Source organism: Pelophylax lessonae (genome assembly GCF_965119305.1).
Source record: "Pelophylax lessonae genome assembly, chromosome: 2".
In the NCBI taxonomy this organism is placed as follows: Eukaryota; Metazoa; Chordata; class Amphibia; order Anura; family Ranidae; genus Pelophylax; species Pelophylax lessonae.
Window position 1 is genome coordinate 582,660,450 of NC_138769.1, and position 26,823 is coordinate 582,687,272.

Consider the following 26,823-nt stretch of genomic DNA (forward strand, 5'->3'; position numbering starts at 1 on the left):
GAACATTAGATTATAAGCTTTGTGGAGGAGGGACTGATGTGAATTTACAGAATGTAAAGCACTGCAAATAATGGCCAGAACTATATAAAATAATAAATGTAATGTAAAGGACTTCTAACATTGCTAAACAGATATTTGAACATTGCTAAACAGATATTTGAACTACCTATTATTACTAAGCTGATAAGTTACTAACTGTGGTACATGTTAAAAAGACCTTGGCACCAAGGCGGAGTTCCAGCCTAACCGCACACTCACCTGTCCCATGGTCCAGCGATGCGCCGTCTTCTCCATCTGTTCTGCGGCGCCAGGATCACTGATGTGGGCACCCGGCTGTGACAGTTTGCAGCTTCACAGCCGGGTACGCACTGCGCATGCGCGAGTTGCGCTATGCGTCGCGACTGGCCGGCAATCTTCTGGGACCGCTGATGTGTCCCAGAAGATTGCAGGGAGGGAGGGAGAGAGGAGAACTTCCGCTCAGGGCGCCGCGGCGCTCCGAGCGGAAGTGGGAGCGGGTACCTGTCAAAACTAGGTACCCCCCCCCAAAAAAAATGACATGCCAAATGTGGCATGTCAGGGGGATAGGACTATTTAAAGCGGAAGTTCCACTTTTGGGTGGAACTCCGCTTTAAATTACAGGTAAAAGTACAGAACAATCAAGTGTTTTAAATGCTTATTTGCAATATTTTTTATTTCCATTAATGATTTTTTTTTTTACTAACTTGCAATGTGTCTTTGAAGTTGCCAAAACCTTTGACTTTGTCAAAAACCCTTACATCTACCCAGTAAAGTGAGTGGCATTAGGTGATACACAAAGATGAAACAAAGCTTCCTACATAGGTAGAAGTATTTCTCTTTAGCTTTATCAGCAAGGGGCTCCATCTATCTGAGCCATGACAGAGAAGAAACCCCCCGCAATAGTACAGAGAATAAGCACAGCGTGCTGCAGCTCTCTCCCCCATCACCATTTAACTCTTGGTATTCGTCCAGAACCGAATCATGCTGAGAGGAACCAGGGAGCAGAGAGAAATGGCACTCAGTGCTTTGGAGAGTGACAAGGACACACTATAGCAAGGGGTGTTTTCTTATTTCATGTGTGAGGTTTACATTCACTTTTTTACAATCACTTTTGATACTGTTGACCACCCCCTCCTTCTCAAAAAACTCAGTTTGCTCGGTCTCCGTGGCTGTGCTCTCCATTGGTTCGAATCTTACCCATCTCACCGCACCTTCAGTGTCACTTACAATTCCACTTACTCCCCTGCAACTCCTCTTACTGTTGGGGTCCCCCAAGGTTCTGTCCCTGGACCGCTACTATTCTCAATCTACATCTCCTCCCTGGGTCAGCTAATAGCCTCGCATGGCTTCCACTACCATTTCTATGCTGATGACACCCAAATCTACCTCTCTACCCCTCAGCTCCCCCCATCACTGATCTACTAAGACATATCAGCCTGGATGTCTCACCACTTCTGAGATCTAACTGAATCTATCTAAAACCAAGCTCATAATATTTCCTCCTTCACGTGCCCCTTCCCCTGAATTCTCTGTCAAGATCAATGGAACAACCATCAGTCCTTCCACACATGCCAGGGTGCTAGGGGTAACCCTGGACTCTGCACTGTCCTTTCAGGCTCACATCCAATCCCTGTGCAAATCATGCCGCCTTAACCTCTGCAACATCGCTAGAATACGGCCCTTTTTAACCAATGACGCCACCAAGCTTTTAATTCATGCCCTGGTCATCTCTTGCCATTGGATTACCCTTACATAAATTATACCCCCTTCAATCTATAATGAATGCTGCTGCAAGACTTCTCCTTACCAACCGTTCAGTGTCCTCCCCCCCTCTCTGCCAATCCCTTCACTGGCTTCCACTCACCCAACGAAAAAAAATTCAAAGTGCTAACAATAGTTTACAAAGCCAGCCACAACTCTGCCTCCAGCTACATCACTAACCTGATCTCAAAATATCAACCAAGCCGCTCTCTTCGGTCCTCCCAATACCTCCTGCTCTCTAGCTTCCTTGTCACCTCTTCCCATGCTCGCCTCCAGGATTTCTTCAGAGCTTCTCCCATTCTTTGGAACCCTCTACCCCAATCTGTCCGACTGTCCCCTACTCTACCCATCTTTAGACGATCCCTGAAAACCCTTTTCTTTAAAGAAGCCTACCCGGCTACTAACTAATAACACTGTTTCACTTGCTCCATCAGCCCATCCCCCACAGCTATTGCCTTTTGTATCAATTGATCTTCCCTTTTAGATTGTAAGCTCTAACGAGCAGGGCCATCCGATTCCTTTTGTTCCAAATTGTATTGTATCTAATGTCTGCCTTCATTTTGTTAAGCACTGCGCAAACTGTTGGCGCTATATAAATCCTGTATAATAATAATAATAATAATAATAATAATAATAATAATAATAATAATAATAATAATAAACCAACTGATCCGCCAGCTCTGCAAAGGCAGGGGGAACCCGTTTCCCCTCCAGGTCCCAGAGTAAAAGTTTAGCCCACTCGGTCAGAGTTTGCGACACCGGGGCAATAGTAAACACCGGCCTAAGTGCTGAGCCAGCCACAGTGAACATATGGTGGGCCAGAGCCTCTGTTCTCCCATCAGCCAGATTTTAAAGGCCGGGGATTCCTCAACCGAAATTAGGGTAGCTTTTTTTACCTGGAATCCGGCAAGTCCACTACAGGTGGGTTCGAGACCACAAGATTGCGTGTTGGACAACCCCACTGTTTTTTGACAATGTTGTCAAAGTAAGCAAAAAAGGGGAACACCCTTCCAGCTTTGGCAGGCCTGTTGGTGCCAAAAGGGACCGGTGCCTCCGACGCAGCATCAAACCGCATTCTCCATTTTTAAAGTTTCACACACTGACCCAATCCGTGCATCCACCAGCGCCTTTTCACGTGCGGCTAGAGGAGCAAAGGAATCATCTTCACTATCTGAGCACTCAGGGTGCATGGATGCAGACCCAGTAGAATGACTCGCGTCCACGGCGGCCGAAAACACATTCAGGATCTGAGAAGACCGATGAGGTAGGAGGGCAGGAGGCGCTATGTACAAAGCTTACCTAAAAAACATATCAGGGGAGGGCCGCCGACTGCGATCCCGTAAAGGGGACGCCGACCAAGGGCCCCTCGACTGGACTACCTACTGGACCCAGCAAAAAAAACAAGACAAAAAAAAAACAACAAGGAGGATGCCCTCCGAGCCCCTCAATAGAGGCCTACATAAATCGGAATTAGCCCCCTTAAAATGGGGCAGCCCGCAATGATGCAGAGGCAGAGTACCCTGATAGTGATGGCAGTGCTAAAAAGGGGCAGGTGCCCTACACAATGGTGGAAAGGCTGCCATCAAAAAAATAAACCGCCCCCACAAAGCCACCCTAAACCGCCCCCACAAAGCCACCCTTTCAAAAGGGAGGCGCCAAGCTGGCCGCATGGCCTAAATTTTTGTAGAGGCCCAGCCACAAGTGCACAGATCCCAGACAGGCAGATACCCAAAAGAAGAGTGGGGGCTTCAGCTAACCTCACTGGGGCCGCCCCCCAATGGAGGCGCCCGAAGCGGCCGCATGGCCTAGACCACAAGCAGTGGCCTAAATTTTCGTGGATGCCCAGCCACTTGGGCAAGAGGCCCCAGCGGAGCGACCACCCAGGGGCAGCGGAGGGGAGGGCGGATGCCCAAATGGAGGGTAGTAGCTTGAGCCACCCTCACTGTGGCCACCCCACATAGCTCCCGACCAGTAGGCTGCAAAGCCGTGGCCTAAATTTTTAACTGAAATGACCGCGTGAGGTGCGGATGCTAAACCATCCACTTCCCGAGCCCAAGAACTGCAGCAGGGAGCCCAGAGGACCTACTTGTCCTAGTCACCAACCCCCAGGGTGTCGAGGAACCCTGTTCCGCTCCCCATTGCACGCCAGGAAAAACCCGGCCAGCAGCAACTCCAACAAGCTCCCCTTAAGAGCATGTGGCAAAACCAGCTCATAACCTCACCCAGGGATGAGGGGCGAAAGACCCACAGTGACAACTGAAATGCTAGAGGGGCTGGAGGGGAACCCCGGGGTCCCACTGTGCCAAGAAAGGGCCCATGTCCACCCCACAACCCTCCAGGGGAAGAGGGGGGCAATTACTTACCATACCAGGAACAGAGACGAATGCGCCCTTGTGAGACGTTTAACTCGCAGACCATCCCATGTCCAGTGAGTCTGGGTCAGACTCAGAGTCCAAGACATCAGAGGAAGCAGAGGTAGGTGGGGGGTCGCTTCTATACAACCCGCCTTCTAAAGGCTACCTCCAACCGGGACACAAATGCTTCCAGGACCGCTGAAATTGCATCAGTGGACAGTTGAGATCTGGAGGGCCCTACGGCCTCCGTGAGGGGGTCAGGTGGAGACACATGGTCTGAGGGGTCCATGTTTCACTAATAGAACCCACCAGCAAACTTTGAAAAAAATGACAGGAAAGTTAAAAGTAAAAATTCACGCAAAAAGGCTAGCTAAAAAAAAAAAAAAAAAAAAAAATCTACATTAAAAAATACTTTTGTGCCAGGACCAAAGATCCCAGCAAGGAACTAGGTCCTTACTCCTGACTAAGCAGATTAAAACTGACATCCTATGCAGGAAGAGAGGGTGTACCCTTTGGGACTGCCCATAGGCGTAGCCAGAACTTTTTATCCTGCCTAGTGTCCTACTCCTGTAGGGGGCGGTATACCCTACTTACCCTACTACTGAGATGGATCAGAGAACTGCGTCAGTCAATGAACGATAAAGAAAAGGATTTTACAAAATCCAGTTCTCTATTGTCCATTGACAGACGCAGCTTCATATCTTCTTAGACCATTGGGATGTCCCAAAGCAGTATTTTCATGAGGGGTGGGAAAAACCAATGTCACCCAGCCCAGCATAATTGCTTGAGGATCTCACAGGAAAAAAAAAAAGTTTGAGAAAAAAAAAGGCTAGCTAAAAAAATAAATAAATAACATCTATGCCAGGACCAAAGATCCCATAAAGAAACTAGGTCCTTACTCCTTACTAGGCAGATTAAAACAGACATCCTATGCAGGAAGAGAGGGTATACCCCCAGGGACTGCCCATAGACAAAACCAGAATTTCTGCTTCGTGTCCTACTCCTATAGGGGGCGGTATTACCCTACAGATATGCATCAGAGGACTGCGTCCGTCAAGGACTGATGGAGAAATATGGTTTGGGGGGTATTTTACAAACTCTGAAAGCTACAAGTGAAAAATAAAAAGGTAATAGAAAAATTGCAAAAATGGTCCGGCCAGCTGAGTTTAAAAGTGGAGTGCAAGGCCTGGCAGCGAAAGGGTTAAGGGGAGTACCAATCATGGCATGAACGCTAGATGCCTAAGTCCCTTAGGACGATTTAATTATTAGGGCCATTTTTATATCTTTATTACAGCTAGTATCTCTTAGGTAGGGGTTCTTGTGGAGATCAAAGATAGTTTATTTGTGGTTTTAAATCAGTCAATTATAAATAAATCAGCCCACTGAGTTATCAGTAAAGCAATAGCGGAGCTTTCCAGCCAGGGTGTCAGCTTCCTGAGGAAGTCTGGTGCAAGACGGAACGCGTAGGGACAGAACTTCCGGTCTGACGTCACAATCACATTTTGGAGTGCACACTGGTATTAAGTGCCATTTCTATATGCGTTTTAATGACCTGATCTTAAAAAGGTATGCAATAATGAGCAAACCAAGGTGTATCGCAAGGCTATTTGGGGTCAATCATGCATAATTCTTGTGTTAAGAGGAGGAATTTAAAGAGACCTGTTCTGTTAAAGCACAATTTTGACCTAATTATTAGGGGTTAAAATATTCCGGTGAGTGATCGCTCTTAGTTTGGAGAAGCACATAAGCAGTGTCCAAGAAATGGCATGTTTGTTTAATCAAAAGAAGAGGGACACCTTGTATGGACCTATTTTATGCAGCATGCATTGCTTTTTTGAGCATATAAGATCATTGCATATTGGCATGTTGGACTTTTGAGCACTTTACATGTATATCAGTCGGAGTTAAAATTTTTGGAGCACTTTATGACATATTGGAACAGAATACTAAGTCAGAGGGCTGGTCATATTTTTTAGAGTATATTCCAAAAATAGGTCGATAGGTTAATTGGCTCCTTTTGCATAGTGGTTAAAAGAGCCACAGAGAGGCTTAATGGTTAGCACTTTATGCAACACTAAGGTCTTTGAGTGTCAGTCAGAACACTATTTGCATGGAGTTTACATAGTCCCTCTGTAATTATGAGTGTAGCGCTGATATCCTCCTATATTGATGTGTGTCTGTATACTTTAATGAAACGTCCATGGACATTGCTATGTTTGAGTAGTTGGAGCCATCTAGTGACCAAATACTGGTAATGCAGCTATGTTTTTTTTTTCTGAAAGAGACAGGAAGTGATTGTTGGTTTGGTGACCTACCCATGAACACCTTCTTGTGCAGGGCATGCTGGGTAGGGGATAAAAAGGGCCGGAGCAGCCATTTTAGGGCTCTTGGAATCATGTGGCCTGCCTGAGAGGACCTGTGGGGAGACGGTGGCCAGATTGCAGAGACCCATAGACACTCATCCGAGCATCGGAGGACGGGATCCACCCAGTGGGGCTGAACGGAGCGATTGGTCCAGCTGATGGAGAAGCAAGTTTCAGTCACTGGACAAAAGTCACCACGCAGAGCCTCTATCCAGTGGGTGAGCGGGTCACGGCCCACGGTTTGTTAAATCTCACATGCAGTTAGACTCATATACAGGCCTCAATGTAAATTATAGTTCCACGAAGGAGCAGAGCAACTGATACTGAGAAGGCTTAAGGCCTATCTACCAAGAAATGTTTAAATAATTGTTAAAGCTACACCAGAAGCATTTTCACTTCAATTTAATTCACCAAAACTGTGGATTACAAATCACAAGGAGCCACTTTAGCTAGCGAAGAAAAGAAGATCCAGGACTAAGTACTCCAAAAAAGTGAGATCTCACACATAGCTTATAAAGTAAGGGGAGCTCCCAGGTATAGACATATTCTATATATATATATATATATATATATATATACTGTTTCTTTCTAATTGTTTATATTGAAATCCATTGTGCTGCTGTATTATCCTGGAAGTGACAATACAGGTGTTTTGTACAATCTTACATTGTATTGTATTGCATTGCATCACAGCTGTGCCAAGGGGATTGAGCCAAGTTAGTGGGGTTTATTGGTAGAGTGCAGGCCCAGATCTAACCAGCAGCCCTTTCGGGGGTCAGTGCTACATGAGAGTATCCCTCCAGGTACTCCTGTTTCCTCCCACACTCCATGTGGTAGGTTGAATGGCTCAGGTCTAAAATTAGCCCTAGTATAATATTGTACTGAGCGCGCCCAAGATGGCTGCCTCATACTGAGCCACAACAACAGATTGTGCTTCGACTTTCAAGGGAGAAAAGTGCTATAGAAATGGGAATAAAAATATTAATGAATAAACTAGTATGTGTGGAAGTATGCACGTGTTTTAGGAACATTAGATTATAAGCTTTGTGGAGGAGGGACTGATGTGAATTTACAGAATGTAAAGCACTGCAAATAATGGCCAGAACTATATAAAATAATAAATGTAATGTAAAGGACTTCTAACATTGCTAAACAGATATTTGAACATTGCTAAACAGATATTTGAACTACCTATTATTACTAAGCTGATAAGTTACTAACTGTGGTACATGTTAAAAAGACCTTGGCACCAAGGCGGAGTTCCAGCCTAACCGCACACTCACCTGTCCCATGGTCCAGCGATGCGCCGTCTTCTCCATCTGTTCTGCGGCGCCAGGATCACTGATGTGGGCACCCGGCTGTGACAGTTTGCAGCTTCACAGCCGGGTACGCACTGCGCATGCGCGAGTTGCGCTATGCGTCGCGACTGGCCGGCAATCTTCTGGGACCGCTGATGTGTCCCAGAAGATTGCAGGGAGGGAGGGAGAGAGGAGAACTTCCGCTCAGGGCGCCGCGGCGCTCCGAGCGGAAGTGGGAGCGGGTACCTGTCAAAACTAGGTACCCCCCCCCAAAAAAAATGACATGCCAAATGTGGCATGTCAGGGGGATAGGACTATTTAAAGCGGAAGTTCCACTTTTGGGTGGAACTCCGCTTTAAATTACAGGTAAAAGTACAGAACAATCAAGTGTTTTAAATGCTTATTTGCAATATTTTTTATTTCCATTAATGATTTTTTTTTTTACTAACTTGCAATGTGTCTTTGAAGTTGCCAAAACCTTTGACTTTGTCAAAAACCCTTACATCTACCCAGTAAAGTGAGTGGCATTAGGTGATACACAAAGATGAAACAAAGCTTCCTACATAGGTAGAAGTATTTCTCTTTAGCTTTATCAGCAAGGGGCTCCATCTATCTGAGCCATGACAGAGAAGAAACCCCCCGCAATAGTACAGAGAATAAGCACAGCGTGCTGCAGCTCTCTCCCCCATCACCATTTAACTCTTGGTATTCGTCCAGAACCGAATCATGCTGAGAGGAACCAGGGAGCAGAGAGAAATGGCACTCAGTGCTTTGGAGAGTGACAAGGACACACTATAGCAAGGGGTGTTTTCTTATTTCATGTGTGAGGTTTACATTCACTTTAAGAGAGCTGCTGGCTTAGTGGCATACCTTGAAGACTTTAATCTGACAGCTGGCTGAATGCAGGTGTTCTGTGTACTCTCCATTTTCATTCTCTTTAAAGGTATCTATTTGGATTCGGAAGGGTACACCTTTCTCACCTCCATGCTTCCTCATGGTAAACTCTGTACTAATACAGTGTACCTATATAAAAAGAAAAAGTAAAATAAATGAAAATCGAATAGATCTAATAGAAAAGCAGTATTGGTTTGTTCACATTCACTAAACTCTGTATTTATTAAAACTATAATTATATATTGGCACTTTATGATGCAAGCTACCCAAAATGTTTGCAAATTCCACAATTTTTAGCTAATCTGTAAAATGTTATTCTTGCAGTACATCTCAGGACACCGGGGAGATGAATTCTTAGACCATTAGGTTATGTTCCACCTTAAGGGGAGTTTGGATGCTGGCAAAACAGCAAAGCCAGGTTCATACCTGCATAACTCCTCCCACTCCCAGCATTGCCCTAGGTTTGTCAGTAAGCAATGTCAGAATGAAACAAGAGGGGAAGGATCAGTGTCTTATGATGTACTTCATGAAAGATAGACAAGTTGTTACGGGTAAGTCAAAACTTTGTTTCTTAATCATACATCACACACAGGAGAGTTTATTAGACCACTGGGATATCCAAAAGCAATCCCATAACCAGTGGGCAACAGGAAACAAAAGTTTACAGGGCCACACAGAAAATCCACCAGGAACCCACACTGAGACTAGCATCTTTGTGAATACTTGTGGTGCCATGGCCAAGCCAAAGGGCAGAGCGACAAAATTAAAAAATGCAGCACTGAGGAGCCAGAATAATGAGGATGTCCCATGGAGAGACAATTCCCTGACTACACATTTAAACATCCAGAAGCTTGTTTAGGTGCTTTACATCAAGAATGGGCTCCACATCACTGTTTGGCTTAAGCATCATGGACAGGTTGGATTAGTAACCGTAAAACCTTTAAGATTCTGGAAAAGGGGCGAATAATCCCCGAGAGCACAAAAGGTCTAATGCAGCAAACAGGGCTGCACTTTTGTGGAGTGCAGAACACGCATTTGATGGCCTAAAACATGGAGGAAGCAAGATGTGTAACCCACGTCTGTTGCCCTTGACACAAGGATATGAACCCAGACATCAGATCTCTGGAATCCACCAGACATCCACCCACTTGCAGAATTGGGAGCACCATGCATTGGGAAGGTTTTTTTTTTTTTTTTTTTTTTTTTTTTTTTTTTAATCCATCTCATCGAGCTTGGGGTTCCAGGATTTCTTTTAAAATTTAAGTCTCTGGCTTTGCTTAGCAACCACACTCCCAAATTACTGAGAGGAACCCTTCTTAGTACCAGATGAAGTCTGCTTATGTTCTGCAGGCTTCTGCTGCTTCTTCAGGAGGTAAGAGTTCTCTTTCCACCCATAATATTTTGGACAAATGTTTCCAAGGCATTGGCCCCCCTAAGGTATAAATTCCAGCAGCCTTTTGCAGAGGGGTTGGAAAGAATTTCCTAACCAATCCAGGCAGAAGTGCAATGCTTCCGGAAGCAGCTTCAACTACTGTATAGTGGAAAAACCTGACCCCAGTTTGTCTTGCTATGCACTTTGTCCAGAACAGCAACGCTTGAAAATCCCGTACAGATGCAATGGCGCGTTGCATGGCTGTACTTGCCAAGGAAAAGTGGTCATCCATTGGATACAGTTGGGCAAACTGGGGTGTAAATACTTGTTTCAGATGTGTCCAGTCCTTGTATAAACGCCATGACAGGCAGTGATAGCTTTCGTTTTTTTACGAACCACCTTTGTGAGACATCTGCCAATAGTTCCAGCTAGGCTTGTGACGGTATCAGATTTTCATGCTGCGATTAATTGATTAAGGTTTTTCCACGGTATACGGTATTATCACGGTATTCTATTATTAAATTTAAATTATTAAATTTCCACCTCACTTCAATTTCATTGCTGAATTTAGGGGCTTTGGTTCACTTATGCACATTATTATATAGTCAGTCAGTACAGACTCTGTGAACCAGGCCTAAAATAGGTCATCAAGCAGTGTCTGGCCTAACTGGTGATAACTGGTCCTGGCGCTCGGCTCCGATCCGATGGCCTGGTCATTAAGAGGGCAAATCCTTGTGGTCAAGATGTGGTTAAACCTGAAGGAGGTGTTGTTTATAAATTACTTTACTATTGCTTTAGGCCTGGTTCGCATGTATGCGGGTTGGTGGTTCGCATGTATGCGGGTTGGTGGTTCACATGTATGCGGGTTGGCGGTTCACATGTATGCGGGTTGGCGGTTCACATGTATGCGGGTTGGCGGTTCACATGTATGCGGGTTGGCGGTTCACATGTATGCGGGTTGGCGGTTCACATGTATGCGGGTTGGCGGTTCACATGTATGCGGGTTGGCGGCCCACATTTGCACAGGCATAGCAGCCCATTGATTTGAACGGGCTGCTATGCCCTCATTTTCCGCAGAAAAAAGGTGCATGCAGCATTTTTTTTAAAATTCAGTGGCCTTGAAATCCATCCTGCTTTTGCACCATGCGACTAACCTGCAGTTCCTGCTCTGGCAAGCTTTCTGCATTTTTTGTATACGTGGGCACGGCATTTAAAAACAGTTTGCGTGTGCAGCAACGGCAGGTAAGTCGCATGGTGCAAAAGAAGGATGGATTTCATGGCCACTGCATTTTTTTAAATTCTGCATGCACCTTTTTTCAGCTGAAAACGCAGGCATAGCAGCTCAAGCCCATTCACATCAATGGGCTGCTATGCCTGTGCAAATGTGGGCCGCCAACCCGCATACATGTGAACCGCCAACCCGCATACATGTGAACCAGGCCTAAAGCAATAGTAAAGTCATTAATAGATAAAAACACCGGTCCTCCTGCAGGTTTAACCACTTCTGGATTGCAAGGATTTGCCCCTTTAAAGACCAGGCCATCGGATCAGAGCGCCAGGACCAGTCATCACCAGGTAGGCCAGACACTGCTTGATGGCTATATAATAATGTAATGTGGGCTGCTATGCGTGTGTGTGTGTGTGTGTGTGTGTGTGTGTGTGTGTGTGTGTGTGTGTGTGTGTGTGTGTGTGTGTGTGTGTGTGTGTATATATATATATATATATATATATATATATATATATATATATATATATATATATATATATATTAGAGCTGCACGATTCTGGCCAAAATGAGAATCACGATTTTTTAGCTTGGAATAAAGATCACGATTCTCTCACGATTCTCTGTGTAACAAAAAAAAAAATTGGGATAACTTTACTGTTACGTTTTTTTTTTTTTTTTTTTTTTTTTTTATTCATTAAAGTCTATTAATTGCGTTTGAAAGACTGCTGCGCAAATACAGTGTGCCATAAAATATTACAACAATCGCCATTTTTTTCTGTAGGGTCTCTGCTAAAAAAATATATAAAATGTTTGGGGGTTCTAAGTACTTTTCTAGCAAAAAAAAAAACTGATTTTAACTTGCAAGCAACAAGTGTCAGAAAAAGATCCAGTCTTTAAGAGGCTAAACTTCCTTTCTCCCTGGCAGAGGGAAGGAAAAAATACAATGTAATCATTTTTGTTTATAGTTACTGGGAGACTTTGCTGATAGGCATTAGCTGTGTGAGTGAATGAGTCATCCAGCTCACTGAAATGTATCAATTCACAAGTCAGTCAGACTTGACAGAGAAACTCGGTATTTTAAAAATGCCACAATAACAATACCGTGGCTATGCAATACCGCGATATATCGAATTACCGAAAACCGGCATATGTCTAGTTCCAGCACAGTGTATTTTACGTTAGTCAAAAATCCCATTTCCTCTTTCGTTCATTGAACGACACAGCTGCTTAGGATTCTAGACCATTGGGATGTCCCCAAGCAGTGTCCAAAATAAGGGGTGGGAACAGCAACAAAAATCCCCAAGGGTAAACCTTAGGCAACCAACGGGGGGACAACAAAAAAACTGAAGCCCAGCTGAACACTCCCCCAAAGATGGAACAAAACCTCTAAAACAGCAGCCTGCAAAACCTTGCGGCCAAAAGAAGCATCCACAGATGCCAACACATCCACTTTATAGAATATTGTGAAAGTGTGCACCGAAGACCAAGTGTCCGCCTCGCAAACCTGAGTCACTGACGCCCGATGATGGAAGGCCCAAGAAGCACTAAGCGCCCGAGTAGAGTGCGTACAAGGAGGAACCTGACCCTTGATCGAATGAGCCCGAGTTACTGTCTGATCAATCTTGAAATGGTTGCAGAAGAAGCGGACAGTCCCTTTCGAGGCCCATCCGTGAGCACAAATAGGGAGTCTGCTATCCGAAAAGACTCCGTAGCTGCCAGGTACATGCAAATTGCTCGAACCACATCCAAAAGCATGCAACATAATTTCCTTAGGATGTTTTGGCCTGGGACACAGGGAAGGCAACACAAGGTCTTCAATCAAATTTAAATCAGGAAATCAGACTACTTTAGGAAGGAACGACAGACAGGGTGAAGAACCACCTTTATCTTTGTGGACCACCAAGTAAGGGGTGCAACAAGATAACGCCGCCAACTCTGCTCTGACACTCTGCGAGCAGAGGTGATCGCCACCTTCCGGGACAGCGTAAGCAAGGGAATCTCCCGAATATTTTCAAAGGGAGGCTTCTGACTGACTGAAAGCACCAAGTTCACATCCCAAGGCGGGATGAGGAGACCGCACTCGTAGAGTCAAATATTGAACCCCCTAAATAAAAACACGCACCAGGGAGTGCATGGTCAGAGGACGTTGAAATAAGACCACCTAGGCCGACATCTGGCCCTTGATGGTACCCAAAGCCAGCTTCTGCTCAAACCCCCGTTGAAGGAAAGTCAAGATCAAAGCCACGAGAAAGAGCAAGGGTGAACACTAAGCGATTCACACCATCAAATGTACGCTTTCCACGTACGATGGTAGCTCTTCCCAGAGGTCGACTTCCTAGCTTTTAGCAGTGTCAGAATAACCGACCCAGTCAAACCTCTATCCTTCAGCACCTGGCTTTCAACAGCCAAGCCATCAAAGCCAGCGACTGTAAAGCAGGATGGAAGATTGGCCCTTGGGATGACAAATCCTCTCCGAGAGGCAGTCTCAAGGGGACCAGGTCGGCGTATCAAGAATGGCGAGCCCAGTCCCAGGGCCACTAGAATGACCAGAATTCCTTCTGCATCGATCCTGCGCAAGAGCATCAGCAGAAGCTTGAGAGAAGGGAAAGCGTAGATCAGATGATTCTGACCCCACAGGACCACCAGCGCCTCTGTGGTGTCCGCCAGAGGATCCCGTGATCGTGCCACAAACATTTGAACCTTTCTGTTCAGCCATGATGTCAACAGGTCCACCACCGGAGACACATTTGATGAAATGCCTCCGGGGGAAGGGACCACTCCTCTTGGTCCCACGCCTGCCGACTGAGATAATCGGTCTGCCAGTATTCCACCCCTGGAATGTGTACGGCGGAGGGGTGGAAAATATTCTGCCCATCGTAGAATGCCGGCTACCTCCAGAGCTGCCAACACACTTGTTCCACCCTGGTGATTGACCTAAGCAACTGCCATGGCGTTGTCCAACTGAATCCGCACTGGACATCCCCGATCTGATCGCTTAGAGTTCCAGGACATTTATCAGTAGTCTAGACTCGTGTCCAAACTCCCTGAGGGCAACTCCGACCCAGAACACATCCCCAGCTGGACAGACTGGCATCTGTGGTGACCATAGTCCAATACACGTGGAGAAAAGATTTGCCCTTTCAAAGAGCCGGAGAGCAAAGCCACCAGACCAGAGACCCTTTGGTTACCCAGCTCAGCCATATCGGATTGTCCAGAGGCTTCGGACACCTGTCCCATTTGGCCAAGATCTCCCTTTGCAGGCACCTTGTATGAAACTGCAAACAGAACCACCTCAAAAAGGTAGATACCATCAGGCCCAGCACCCGCATGCAAGTCCAAAGAGATGACCATCTGCTGGACAGCAGGAGATGAATCGCAGCATGCAACTTCTGAAGTTTGTCCAGAGGAATTGGATCCTGCAAGTTAGCATCCTTGATGTAGATACAGGCAAGAAAATCCCGAAGGAGGGATGTCACTACAGTGCGAATGGACTCCATCCTGAACTTCTGTACCCGCACAAAGCAGTTCAGGGCATTGAGATCCAGAGTTGCCCGCACCTTGCCCTCTTTCTTTGGGACCGTAAACAGGTTTGAATAAAAACTCTGAAACCATTCTGAGGTCCGGACAATCACACCCTGAAGCTACAGGTCTTTCACAGCCCCAAAGAGCTTGCAATCGGTCCAGGGACAGGCACACATTGGAAGGAAAGAACCTTTCCGGAAGGGTAAGAGCGAAACTCGATCTTGAATCCAGACCGTATCACTTCGTGGACCCACTTGTCTTGCACCAAGGAGGTCCATGGGCCCGGAAACTAGTGAAGAAGTCCCCCCACCCCAGGCATGGGCACGCCTTCGTGCTAAAGGAGCATTGTCCGCGGGTCTGGAGAAACCCGCTCTTGGCTTGCCAGACCAAGATCGCTTGGAACCTCTCGAAGAAGACTTAAAAGGTTTTGAACCTTTGCCAGCAGACCATGGAGGGACTGAAAAAAAAACAAAAAAAAAAAAAACCCCACTTCTTGTGAACCGAGTCGGACAGGCCACTTCTACGAGATTCCTTACTCTTACCAGCCTGCGGAAGAAAATTCTAGACTTACCGGTAACTTGTTTTCCAATAGTCTTTCAGGACAGCACCTTGAGATGGCTCCTCCTTCTCACCAACAGGAAACACCCCATCCACCAGATTGTAAAAGGAGGCTTCTCCCACCATTCATCAGTTGTAGAAGAGTACATCTGGCCCATGCTGGAACACAAACAGATATGGTTAATCACAGCAAAAAAATTTACACAATAGGGAGGGACTCCTGCTGTCCTGAAAGACTATTGGAAAACAAGTTACTGGTAAGTCTAACTTATATTTTCCCCAAAACGTCTTTCAGGACAGCACCTTGAGAGGATTATCGAGACTTACTTTAGTTTGAGGAGGGACCACAGCCTGAAGGACCTTTCTGCCAAAAGCCTGGTCCCCAGCTGCCATAAGGTCCAACCTATAATGTCGTACAAACAAAGTAACTTGACCACGTAGCCACCTTGCAGATCTGATCTGGAGTGGCACCAGCTTTCTCTGCCCATATAGTGGCTAGAGCTCTAATCCCTTGCAGGGGAGATCATTTCATCTGGGAGTAAGCCTCTAAAATAGCTGATCTAAGCCATCTGGCAATTGATGCCTTTCATTCCTGGCAACCTTTTTTGTTGCCAGAAAAAAGGACAAAAAGAGAACTTGAAGCTCTAAATTCCTAAGTAACCTCTAGGTAGTGCATTAGAATTCTTCTTGCGTCTAGATTATGAAAAAAACTTGTTTCCTTATCTCCTAATGGATTAGGACAGAAGGTCGGTAAGACAATTTCTTGGGATTGGTTTTTTGTTGATGCTACTTTTGGGAGAAACCCCGGATCAGTTTTGAGAATTATCCTATCCGGATATATGGACAAAAAGGGTTCAATAATCGATAAAGCATGCAGTTCACTAATTCTTCTTGCTGATGTTATTGCAATCAAGAAGGCAGTTTTGAGGGAAAGGTTTCTAAACAAAATGGTTTCTAAAGGTTCAAAAGGCTCTTTTGCAAAGGTCTGAAGAACTACTGATAATTCCCATTGGGGAAAATTGTTGATAGGTGTTGGTCTGGAGCGGGTAAGGGCCCTAAAGAATCTGGTGACCAGAGATTGAGGCAATAGGTTTTTCGAGGAATACTCCCAAGGTTGCTACTTGCACCTTGAGGGTACTCACTGCCAAACCCTTCACTGCCGCATCCTGTAGAAACTCCATAATTGAAACTATACTGTCCAATTTTTGATCTTTTGAACCACACCAGGTATTATACGTTTTCCAAACTTTTGCATATATATCCCTTGTAACCTTCTTCCTACTGGCAAGTAAAGTGGTAATTACTGCGTCTGAAAGTCCTTTCCTTTTTAGCAGTTGCTCTTCAGATACCAGGCAGTGAGGTTTAGCTTTCCTAACTCTGGATGACAGACTGGACCTTGAAGAAGCAAGTCCTGACGAAGAGGGAGCTTAATAGCAGGTTTGGCTGTCAGTTGAAGGACAGTTGAAAACCAGGCCCTTTTGGGCCAATATGGAGTGATCAGAATCACTGAGGCTCTTTCCGTCTGGATCTTTCTCAGCACCAGCGGAATAAGTTGAAAGGGGGGAAAAGGCGTACCCCAAATAGAATTTCCAGGGATGCGCTAGAGAATCCATTCCCAGAGAGTTGTCGTTTCTGTGAGTGAGAAGTAAAGTGGAAGTTTTGCGTTCTCTTGCTGCAAACAGATCCACTTCTGGTCGTCCCAAGTCTTGACTATCAACATAAAGACTTCTGGATTTAAGCTCCACTCCCGCTTCTCGAATCTTCTGCCTGCTTAAGTAATCCGCCACTTCGTTCAGTGTGCCTTTTAGATGGATTGCTTGCAAGGAAAGCAACTGACTTTCCGCCCATTGCAGGATTTCTGTTGCCAATAACAGTAGGGTTCTGCTTCTTGTGCCCCCTGCTTGTTTAGATATGCCACTGTAGTGGCGTTGTCCGATAGGACATGTACATGAGTCCCCTGGAGGTTTTGAGAGAAGGCCACTACAGCCAGGCCGACTGCTTTCAATACCCTACAATTTGAAGATTTTGTTGCCTCTGAGACCAAGCCCCCTGTGCCAGGTTTTGGTTCCAATGGGTTCCCCACCCCCATCTGCTGGCCTCTGTTAATCTTTAGTCTACCGGGAAGGCCCAGGCCAATATTCTTGACAAGGTTGCTTGGTTTCTCCACCACCAGAGGGTCCTCTTGACCTTGGTGGGGATCTTTACCTTTGACTCCAAAGTTTCTGGATTGTGATCCCAGACTCTCAGGAGAAAATACTGTAGTGGCCGAAAATGAAGCCTTGCCCACTGGATGGCTGGTATTGATGCAGTTAGGTTTCCTAGAACTGACATGACCTTTCTGATTGAACACCAATCATTTGTTTGTAGCCTTGCTACCATATTTTTGATCTTGACCTGTTGGTCTTCTGGTAAAAAGATCCTTTGTTCTACCGAGCATATTTGAAACCGCAGGAACTGAACCCGCTGAGCCGGTATAAGGTTCGACTTCTGGACATTCACTATCCAGCCCAGAGACTCTAGATGACCTCTGGCTTTGTCCAGATCCTCTTGAAGCTTTTCTTTGGAAAGGGCAAAGAAAAGTAGGTCGTCCAAGTATGGTACCACAGAGATTCTCTGAAGGCGGAGGGGCGCTAGGCACTCTGCCATCACTTTCGTAAAAATACGAGGGGCTGATGATAGGCCAAAAGGAAGGGCTTTGAACTAAAGGTGAAGCGTTTCCTTCCCCAAATTTACCACCAATCTCTGTGAATGAGAGGCTATGGGGATATGCAGGTAGGCATCCCTTCAGTCTATTGATGCCATAAAGCATTCTTTGGCTAACAGGGTTCTGACTGTGAAAATTGAGTCCATCCGAAATTTTCGGTACAGAACTGACCTGTTTAGTGGTTTCAAATTGAGGATGAGACGGAAATCCCCCAAAGGTCTCTATCAAAAATATGTGGGAATAAAACCCCTGATCTTGTTACTCCAATGGTACTAGACAGACAACTCCCTGTCGCCTCAGGTCCTTTACTAGGTCCATCATATCCAGGGCTTTGGCTGCATCTCTTGGGAGGTTTGTGACAAAGAACCTTTCGGGTGGTGTCTCCGAAAACTCGATCATGTAACTTTGGGACAGCATATCCAGAATATACTGGCTTTCTGTTATGGATGTCGAGTAGGGGAGGAACTCCCTTAACCTGCCTCCCACCGGCAATGTCTGGTCATTGCGTTTTACTGGTCGACGCAGGAGGATGGAAGAGAACATTTGCTTTTCCCTTGGGTCTTTGCGCTGACCAATTTCTCCTCTTCTCCTGGGGCCTGTTTTTTTAGGTCGAAAAAGTCTACTGTCCTGTCTAGAACAGAGTCCAACTCGGGACCGAATAGGAGATCCCCTTGGAATGGGATTCCGCACAGCTTGTTCTTGGAAGCTGCATCTCCAGGCCAAGTTGGTTAGTGCTGCAGACCTTGCTTTCATCTTCACTGACTCTGCTGAAGCATCTGCAATAAATGCTATAGACGTGGAGAAAGAATCCAGAATTTCTTGTTTAGGGGAATCTGCTGTAATGTGTGCCTTTAATTGGCTAAGCCAGTACTCCAAATTCCTGGATACACAGAGACCTGGGAGAAGGCTGCGTCAATCTTTGGCACCTTGTTCCAGGGGGCTACTGGGTCCTCATCAAAGGGAAACCGCCTCTTAAAAACATTAGGGAAGAAGGTTTTTCTTTCAGGATCAGCCTACTCATTTCTGATGGCATCTGAAATGGTCTGATGGACTGGAAAGGTGCGACCCTTAGGTTCACCCAGGCCTGCATATATCCTATCATGCAGGGATAGTTCCTTCTTTTCTTCCTCTAAACCCAGGGTAATATAAATTGTCTTTAAAAGACAGTCTACCTGTTCCAAGGACAGCTAATATTTACAGGCAATGTTTTACCCCCCTTCCTCCTCTGACTCCTCTTTGGAATGTGAGGGGGAATGACTTCCTTGGGTGGCAGGAACCACTTCTGTTTCCACCGAAGGAACCAATTGGGAGCCCTGAGAAAAGTGTGAGGCTGATGGCTGACTCAAGGCAGGATCTTGCAGGGATGACCGAAAAGATTGGATGGTGGCATCCAATTCCTTCCTTACAGATGCAATTAAATCGCTACATACTGAAGATGCTTCTTTTACTAAGGCATCAATACATCCCTGGCAAAGTGTCTTTTTCCATAGTTTAGACAACTGTTTTGCATGAGGGGCATTTCCTCTTAACTGTTTCACAGCTTCTAGCCTGGAAAACATGAAAGAAAAAAAACGCACACTTTCTAATGAGTCAGTCTAAACCTCAGGGCCACCTAGGTGCACAGGAAGACATTAAGGTAAGCCCCATGTGCCCCGACAGGCCCCCAGTCACCAGGTGGGATAGTGAAAAAAGGAAGTAGAGAGACCCCCACAGTAAGATAGGTAATAACAGTTACCCCTTACCTGGACCTTACTGGTGCCTGTCCCGATCGCTGTAGAAGCTGTATCCATCGCTGGCAGCGGTATCCTGTGGCTTTCGGTACCGGTTCCGGAGACCAAAAGCTCACCTGCGCTGGACCAGAATAGGCACCAGCTTTCTCCTCCACTCTTCCCCTGCATCCGGCGGAAATGACGCCGCGCGCCCCCTGCCCGAGCGCTGCCCCTCCCGGAAACCTCACTTCCGGCCGGACGAGCGTCACTCGTTCCGGGACAAGCGGCGGCAAATTTGAAAAAGTAGCGGTGGGAAGAAAAAAAGGACCACACCGCCAGCCAAAAATGCCATCCAGGGACTGCGCTCTGAGGGGTCCTGACTCACCTGAGCACTGAAGGGGAAGAAGGAGCCCATGCACTGCAGTCGATCGCGTGAATGGGAGGAAGCAAAAGCCTCCAATATAGGGTAAGGTGGACGCAGGAAGCCCCATCTCTCAGGACAGCACCTTAAGAGCCTAGACTCCCCTCATAGGTGTTCCTCGGCCGGAGGAAACAAAAACTGATGAATGGTGGGAGAAGCCTCCTTTCAAAATCTGGTGGATGGGGTGTTTCCTGTTGGTGAGAGGGAGGAGCCATCTCTCAAGGTGCTGTCCTGAAAGACGTTTAGGGAAAAGTACTTTTCCCCCCCATGAGACTCAATGTCATACAGGGTAGCCCCAAACAGGTGTTCTCCCTGAAAAGGAAGATCAGTTAAAGCCTTTTAAGAGGTCTGGTCCACAGACCAAAAAAAACTTAAGCCACAATACGTGCCTTAGTACCACTGCCGAAACAGACAGTCTAGAAATCAGGGGAGCCACATTCAAACAGGCATCACAGATAAACTGTAGTCCCTGGACCAACTGATCCACCAGCTCAGCAAAGGCAAGGGGGAGCTGTTCTCCCTCCAGGTCACGGCGCACAAGCCAAAACGCCACCTCCACCTGGGACGCAAAGGACTCCTGGACTGCCGCCAGTGTATCAATGGATGATTGGGACCCTGAGGGCCCTGCAGCCTCTGAGTGGGTGTCAGGCGGGGAAACATGTTTCAAAGACTCCATGAGTAAATGGGTGGACCCCCACAAAAGGTGCAACACACTAAGGGACACCCCAATTGCGCTGGTAACACACCATAAGGTCGCCAGCAACAGAGCACCCCCCCGATACTGCAGGAGAGACAGGGAGGACCCCACCAGACAGGCACCGGCAGCACCAGGATAAACTGCACTCCAAGTGCGGCATCCAGGGAAAGAAGAAACCCAGGAATCAGCACCAGGGGACAAGGAGGGGCTTCCACAGCTGAAATCACCGCCCAGAGACTCCTCTGTAATGGCCACCACTTATTCATACGGACAAACGAAAAGCTACTCACCATAACGGGAACTAGGCAAGCACCGCTTCAGACAGAACCCCTCCACCATCTAAATGGGGGGAGTTGTCAGCCAGGAGAAATGTTGCGGCACAGGGAGAGGCCGGGTTGTATGCAGCCTCGCAAGGCATTTTACTCGCAGGCGGGGCTATGTCGCGGCTGAGCTAGCGCGGAGCTGTGGTCTGCTGGGAGTTGATTATATATGTCGAAGGGGAAAAAAAAAAAGAAACCTGGGGAGAAAAAAAGAAACCTGGGGAGAGAAAAAGAAACCTGGGGAGAGAAAAAGAAACCTGGGGAGAAAAAAAAGAAACCTGGGGAGAAAAAAAAGAAACCTGGGGAGAAAAAAAAGAAACCTGGGGAGCAAAAAAAAAAAAAAAAGCTATTTAACAAGAAAAAAAAAATGTCAGGACCAGAGATCCCAGCAAGAAACTAGGTCCTAGCCTAGGACTAGGCAGAAAAAAAAAATGAGTACCTATAGCAGAGAGGAGTATACCTCCCCTGGGACTATCCATAGGCAGTCAAGTTCTTTTTCTGCCTAGTGTCCTACTCCTGTAGGGGGCAGTATAACCCAATGGTCAAGAATCCTAAGGAGCTTTGTCTGTCAATGAATGGAAAAGAAAGAACATTGTCTCCAAAAAACGTGGCAGTTTTACTCTCCTGGTCCTTGCCCCACTGGATCTGCCAAGCCTGCAAGAGAGCACTACACAAAGTACTAAATTTAAGAGGGGGAGGGGGGAAGGCTCCTAGTGTCCCACCACCTGGAGGTCTAAGATCCCCAGTCGTGCTGCAGTCTGTACTGGATATAGTGGAGATACAGAGTGCATTTCCTGCTCGATTGGTGCTCAGCCCTAGAAAGGGCTTTATCTAATATGGCACCTTCACATGCCAGGGTCAACTACAACAAGCAAAAAGCTTAGTGTGCAAGGAAATGGCACCCTCATTGTGCCAAGTGAATCGGCCACATGCAGCTTCTAGGAACAGCAGGGAATCAGCCAAACATGCCTAAACTCCCCTTATAACCCTAAGGCAGGGAAAGCAGTAAGGACTCACCATGAAAGGGACACTTGTGGCATACAGAAAATCAGACAAATTGCTCAATCACCCAAATCCAAGTCAGGCTACCTCGCAGGGACTTCCGGAACTGGGTTCAGGTGCAGTAGATGGCAGCCCTTAATCTGTATAGGCCCAGTCAGTTAACTCCTACAATGCAACTGCCTGCAAAGGACAAACTGACAGTTTCAGGTTACAGGCTTTTCCTGTTCTTCCCACCAGGGTTTAATCCCCATCTAGGAACTGAAATCTGTAGAAACTGATTCAGATAACTGCTGAGGCTTTAGATCACCAAAGCTCAGCAGCTGGATGCAGTTGGCAGTAGATCTTTGTGCATCCTAGCAAAGACTCTATAAGCAGAAACAGATGGGAGTGGGAGGAGTTATGCAGGGCCGACTAAAGCTTTGCTATTTACAGCCAATCACCAGGGGTGGAGCATAATACAATGGTATATGAACCTTACGATGTATAATTAGGAAAAAAAATTTTTCCCAAATCCGCGTAAAGGGACTGCGTCAGGGAGTTAAATGGCAAAATAGGTTTGTTTTTTTGTTTAAATAAATAAAGGCAACTTTATCCTTACCAGCCCCATTGTTTGGTTTGTAAAAACTTCAATATGAAACAAAGCCCCGGGCTCCGATCCTAATCTACACTTCCAGGTGTCCACCTGCTCCCTGCTAGCTGCTGTGGCCTTTCTTGAAGTCCCCTATGTCCCAAATTTGTCCAGCAGTGACTAGGGACCAGCCAGAAGAACCAAAAGGGGCAAGTAAGGAGGCCAGACCGAGGAGCTGAATAGGATCAGCACTGGAGGATCTGCTACAAAGTAAAGATTTGGCAAACTGGATGACAGGCAAGTATAAAGTCTTCACGGGGTACTGCTTTTGACCTTTTTAAATTCCTTTACAGGGTCAATCTAAACTACTCTGGAGTTCTGGATGAAATATAAAACGCTCATCTTAACAGTACATTTTACCAGAGGAATATGTGTACAAGATTTAAGGATCTGCTCAAACATTTGTTTTGGATATTCATGTTTTGTGCAGCAATGGAGGAATGCTTTTTATAAAGCTTAATGGTCAGTCCTCAAGTACCCCCCCAATGGGCCATGTTTTGGGAACTTCCCTTAGATAAAATAGCTCTTATCAATACCATGTCATTGATTTTGATCTATAGCAAAGTAAAAAGGAATACCTGAAAACATGGCCCGTTGGGGTTACTTAAGGACTGAGGTTAAGAACCACTGGTGTGGTCAATAGGTTATCCTTTTGGCACATCTTAGCACAACACTGAAGTGGTAAATACAGAGTCCAAAAGCTCTAACTGCTGTAACCATAAATGTGCTTTCATTTGCACAGTAATATAGAACAGTTTGAATGGCACATCACCATGGCTATAGGCTTGTTAAAGCCATTGTATATTCTGCTTTCTTATTTTTACCTACAGGTAAGCCTATGATAAGGCTTACCTATAGGTAAAATGAAAATCTCCTAAACCTGCACGGTATAGGAGATAATCACCCTGCATTAAGCCGCTGACGTTGAGGGGCATGCGTTTTGATGGTCTGGCGTACTGTGCTGGAACTTCAGAGCTTCTTGCCAGAACCAAAGGACTCCCGCTCATGTGCAGGAGTGACGTCATTGCGGCTCCAGCCACCCACAGTGCCGAAGCCCGCGACCCTGGAAGAAAGGACAGGAGAAGATGTCCACCCTCTCAGCGGTGACTGGGCACCACAGAGAGCTTCGTTCTAAGGTATTTCATAATGTGCTAGTATGTAATGCATACTAGCACATTATGCTTTTATCTAGCAGGGGGTTTACAACCGCTTTAAGAACTACCTGTGAAGCAGCTGAACTGAACAATCTAGGAATATGGAAACCGTTTAGTTATGTCCACAGCATATCACAACGTAATCTACTTGCTTTACCAACTTAACACATGCAGTATATTAAAAAAAAAAAAAAAAAAAAAAAAGCCAGCATATTCTTACTGAAGTCATATTACCAACTAAAAAAAATAAATAAATAAAGCAGGAGGGATGTGCGCTACAAATGTGCCCAATGCTTGAATGGGTAAAAAAAAAAAAAAAAACTGGAAGGAAGCCTGCTCGCATGATGGTCAAACTCTCCTCCATCAACAGTATTCTCTACAGCGTTCTGCAGAGAAGGAATCTTGGAAAACCACAGCCTAAAGCTTATGAATGAGTTTTTAAACAGCAGCAGTGTGAATCAGACACTGATGAGTTCAGTAAAGAGCAGTGAACCGGTGCTTTAGAACACAGATAGGGCCAGGAATGAAGATTAGGTAAATTTTCATAAATGGCCATGAAAACAGATAGCGGAGCATAGCTTACTTGGATAAACACAGAAGTCCTCTTCGAGGGATCCCAGAGAAATTCAACAGTATTAAGCTGTGTTGGATTTGCTCGCGGGTCAATAATACCCACAGACATTGGAACATCTAGGGTTTAAGAGAAAAAGAAAAGATACTTTGTTATCTAATCAAACAGAACACTAGGCAATAATACTGCTATTGTAAAGAAATTGGCACCAACACAATGCATATCGAGGTTTGTGAAGGTATTAGTGTTAAGATGCAACAGGCCAATTTTTATTCAAAGTATTTTAAATACAAATTTTATTAGGTTTTACTTTGTAGCCAGCGATAACACAAAAAAGTGTAAACATTTCACATGATCTTTTTAAAATATTATAACAGTATGGGTGCATTTAAAAAGTGCAGTTTTAAAATAAATTGCATGCAATGGAAATTCAGTGGGAAAACTGGCAGCTTTTTAAAAAAATTTAACAGAACTTGTTTGAGTCTACAGTGCCAGCTATATGCATGTTATGATGAAGTCAAACAACCCTATAGAGGTTGCACAGGCAGTCCAACTCCTCCAGGATGGCACATCAATACGCGTCATTGCCAGAAGGTTGGCCGTATCTCCCACCTCAAGAGCATGGAGGAGATTCCAGGAGACAGGCAGTTACTCTAGGATACCTGGACAGAGCCAAAGAAGGTCCTTAACTCATCAGCAGGACCAGTTTCTGCTCCTTTATGCAAGGAGGAGCACTACCAGAGCCCTACAAAGACCTCTAGCAGGCCACTGGTGTGAATGTCTGACAAAACAATCAAAAACAGACTTCACGGACAGTGGCCTTGGGGCCCAATGTCCTCCAGTGGGCCTTGGGCTCACTGCCCGGCAGTGTGGAGCTTGACTGGCATTTGCAATTAAAGACCGGAATTGGCAGGTCCACCACAGGCATTCTTTGCTTTTCACAGATGAGAGCAGGATCACCCTGATCACGTGACAGACGTGAAAGGGTCTGGAGAATCCGTGGAGAACGTTTTGTTGCCTGTAGCATTGTTCAGCATGACTGGTTTGGTGGTGGGTCAGTGATGATCTGGGGAGGCAAATCCATGGAGGGACACCCAGACCTCTACAAGTTAGACAATGGCACCCTGACTGCCATTAGGTAATGGGATGAAAAAAAAAAAATCTTTGGACCCATCGTCATACCCTACGCTGATGCAGTAGGTCCTGGGTTCCTCCTGGTGCACGACAATGCCCAGCCTCATGTGGCGAGTATGCGGCCAGTTCCTGGAGGATGAAGGAATTGATACCATGGCCCCCAGACTCCCCTGACCTAAATTGCAATAAAACACCTATTGGATATTATATTTTGGTCCACCTGACGCCACCAGGTTGCACCTCAGTCTGTTCAGGAGATCAGTGATGCCTTGGTTCAGAGCTAGGAAGAATTACCCCACCAAACCATCCGTCTTCTCAAAAGGAGCATGCCCAGACGTTGTCAGGCATGCATATGAAACTACCGAGTACCATTTTGAGTTGCTGCAATGAAATTTCAGCAAAATGGACTATCATTGGCATCATTTTTTCACTTTGATTTTTGGGGTATCTTTGAATTCAGCCCTTTGTAAGTTGATCATTTTAATTTCTATTAAACGATGTGGCATCCTTTCGCTCCTAACACATTACACAATCTATATCAGTAAATCCAGCATATTTTTCCCCATTGAGATCCGATGTGTTTTCAAAGTGTTCCTTTAATCTTTTTGAGAATATTATATATTAATATATATTTAATCTGGGTCAAGTGACAATTCTCCATTTTCTTTGCACTACAATGCAAATGAGTGCATTTACCTTACACATACATATACACACACACACACACACACACACACACACACAGGAGATTAAAAATTAGAGAATCATTTATGTACATTAGATTTTCAGAAATAATGTAATCTTCACTGCTCAACATTTGATGGAATTATTTTGAGGCTATACCATGCTAATAGAACACTGTTTTTCAAAAAACCCAAGGCACTTCCAAAAAAAAAAAAAAAAAAAAAAAAACAACTTTAATTTTGTCAAAAACACAATGATCAAAAATTAGAGATCATCAATGACTATAGCATAGAGGAAGATTACAACAATTAACAAAGAGAAGGAAGTGTACAGGCCCTTGCATTGAATGACTTCAGGACATCTGTGGCCAAAGGACATCATTCGTTTCTATCTCAGGGTTCATACACATTTTCACCAATTAAATTCTATGA

The 26,823-nt window shown here is 45.6% G+C and overlaps 1 protein-coding gene across 4 annotated transcripts in view; it reads right to left on the minus strand.

The window, feature by feature from the left end:
* TFCP2 (transcription factor CP2) overlaps positions 1 to 26,823 on the minus strand; it is a 284,340-nt gene that overhangs the window by 158,900 nt on the left and 98,617 nt on the right. For all 4 annotated transcript variants that reach the window (XM_082246598.1, XM_082246597.1, XM_082246600.1 and 1 more), the window contains exons 5-6: positions 24,587 to 24,693; positions 8,665 to 8,817 (exon numbers count right to left, since the gene is read on the minus strand). In XM_082246598.1, the coding sequence (XP_082102724.1) occupies positions 8,665 to 8,817; positions 24,587 to 24,693 (260 nt within the window). The remainder of the gene's footprint in view (positions 1 to 8,664; positions 8,818 to 24,586; positions 24,694 to 26,823) is intronic.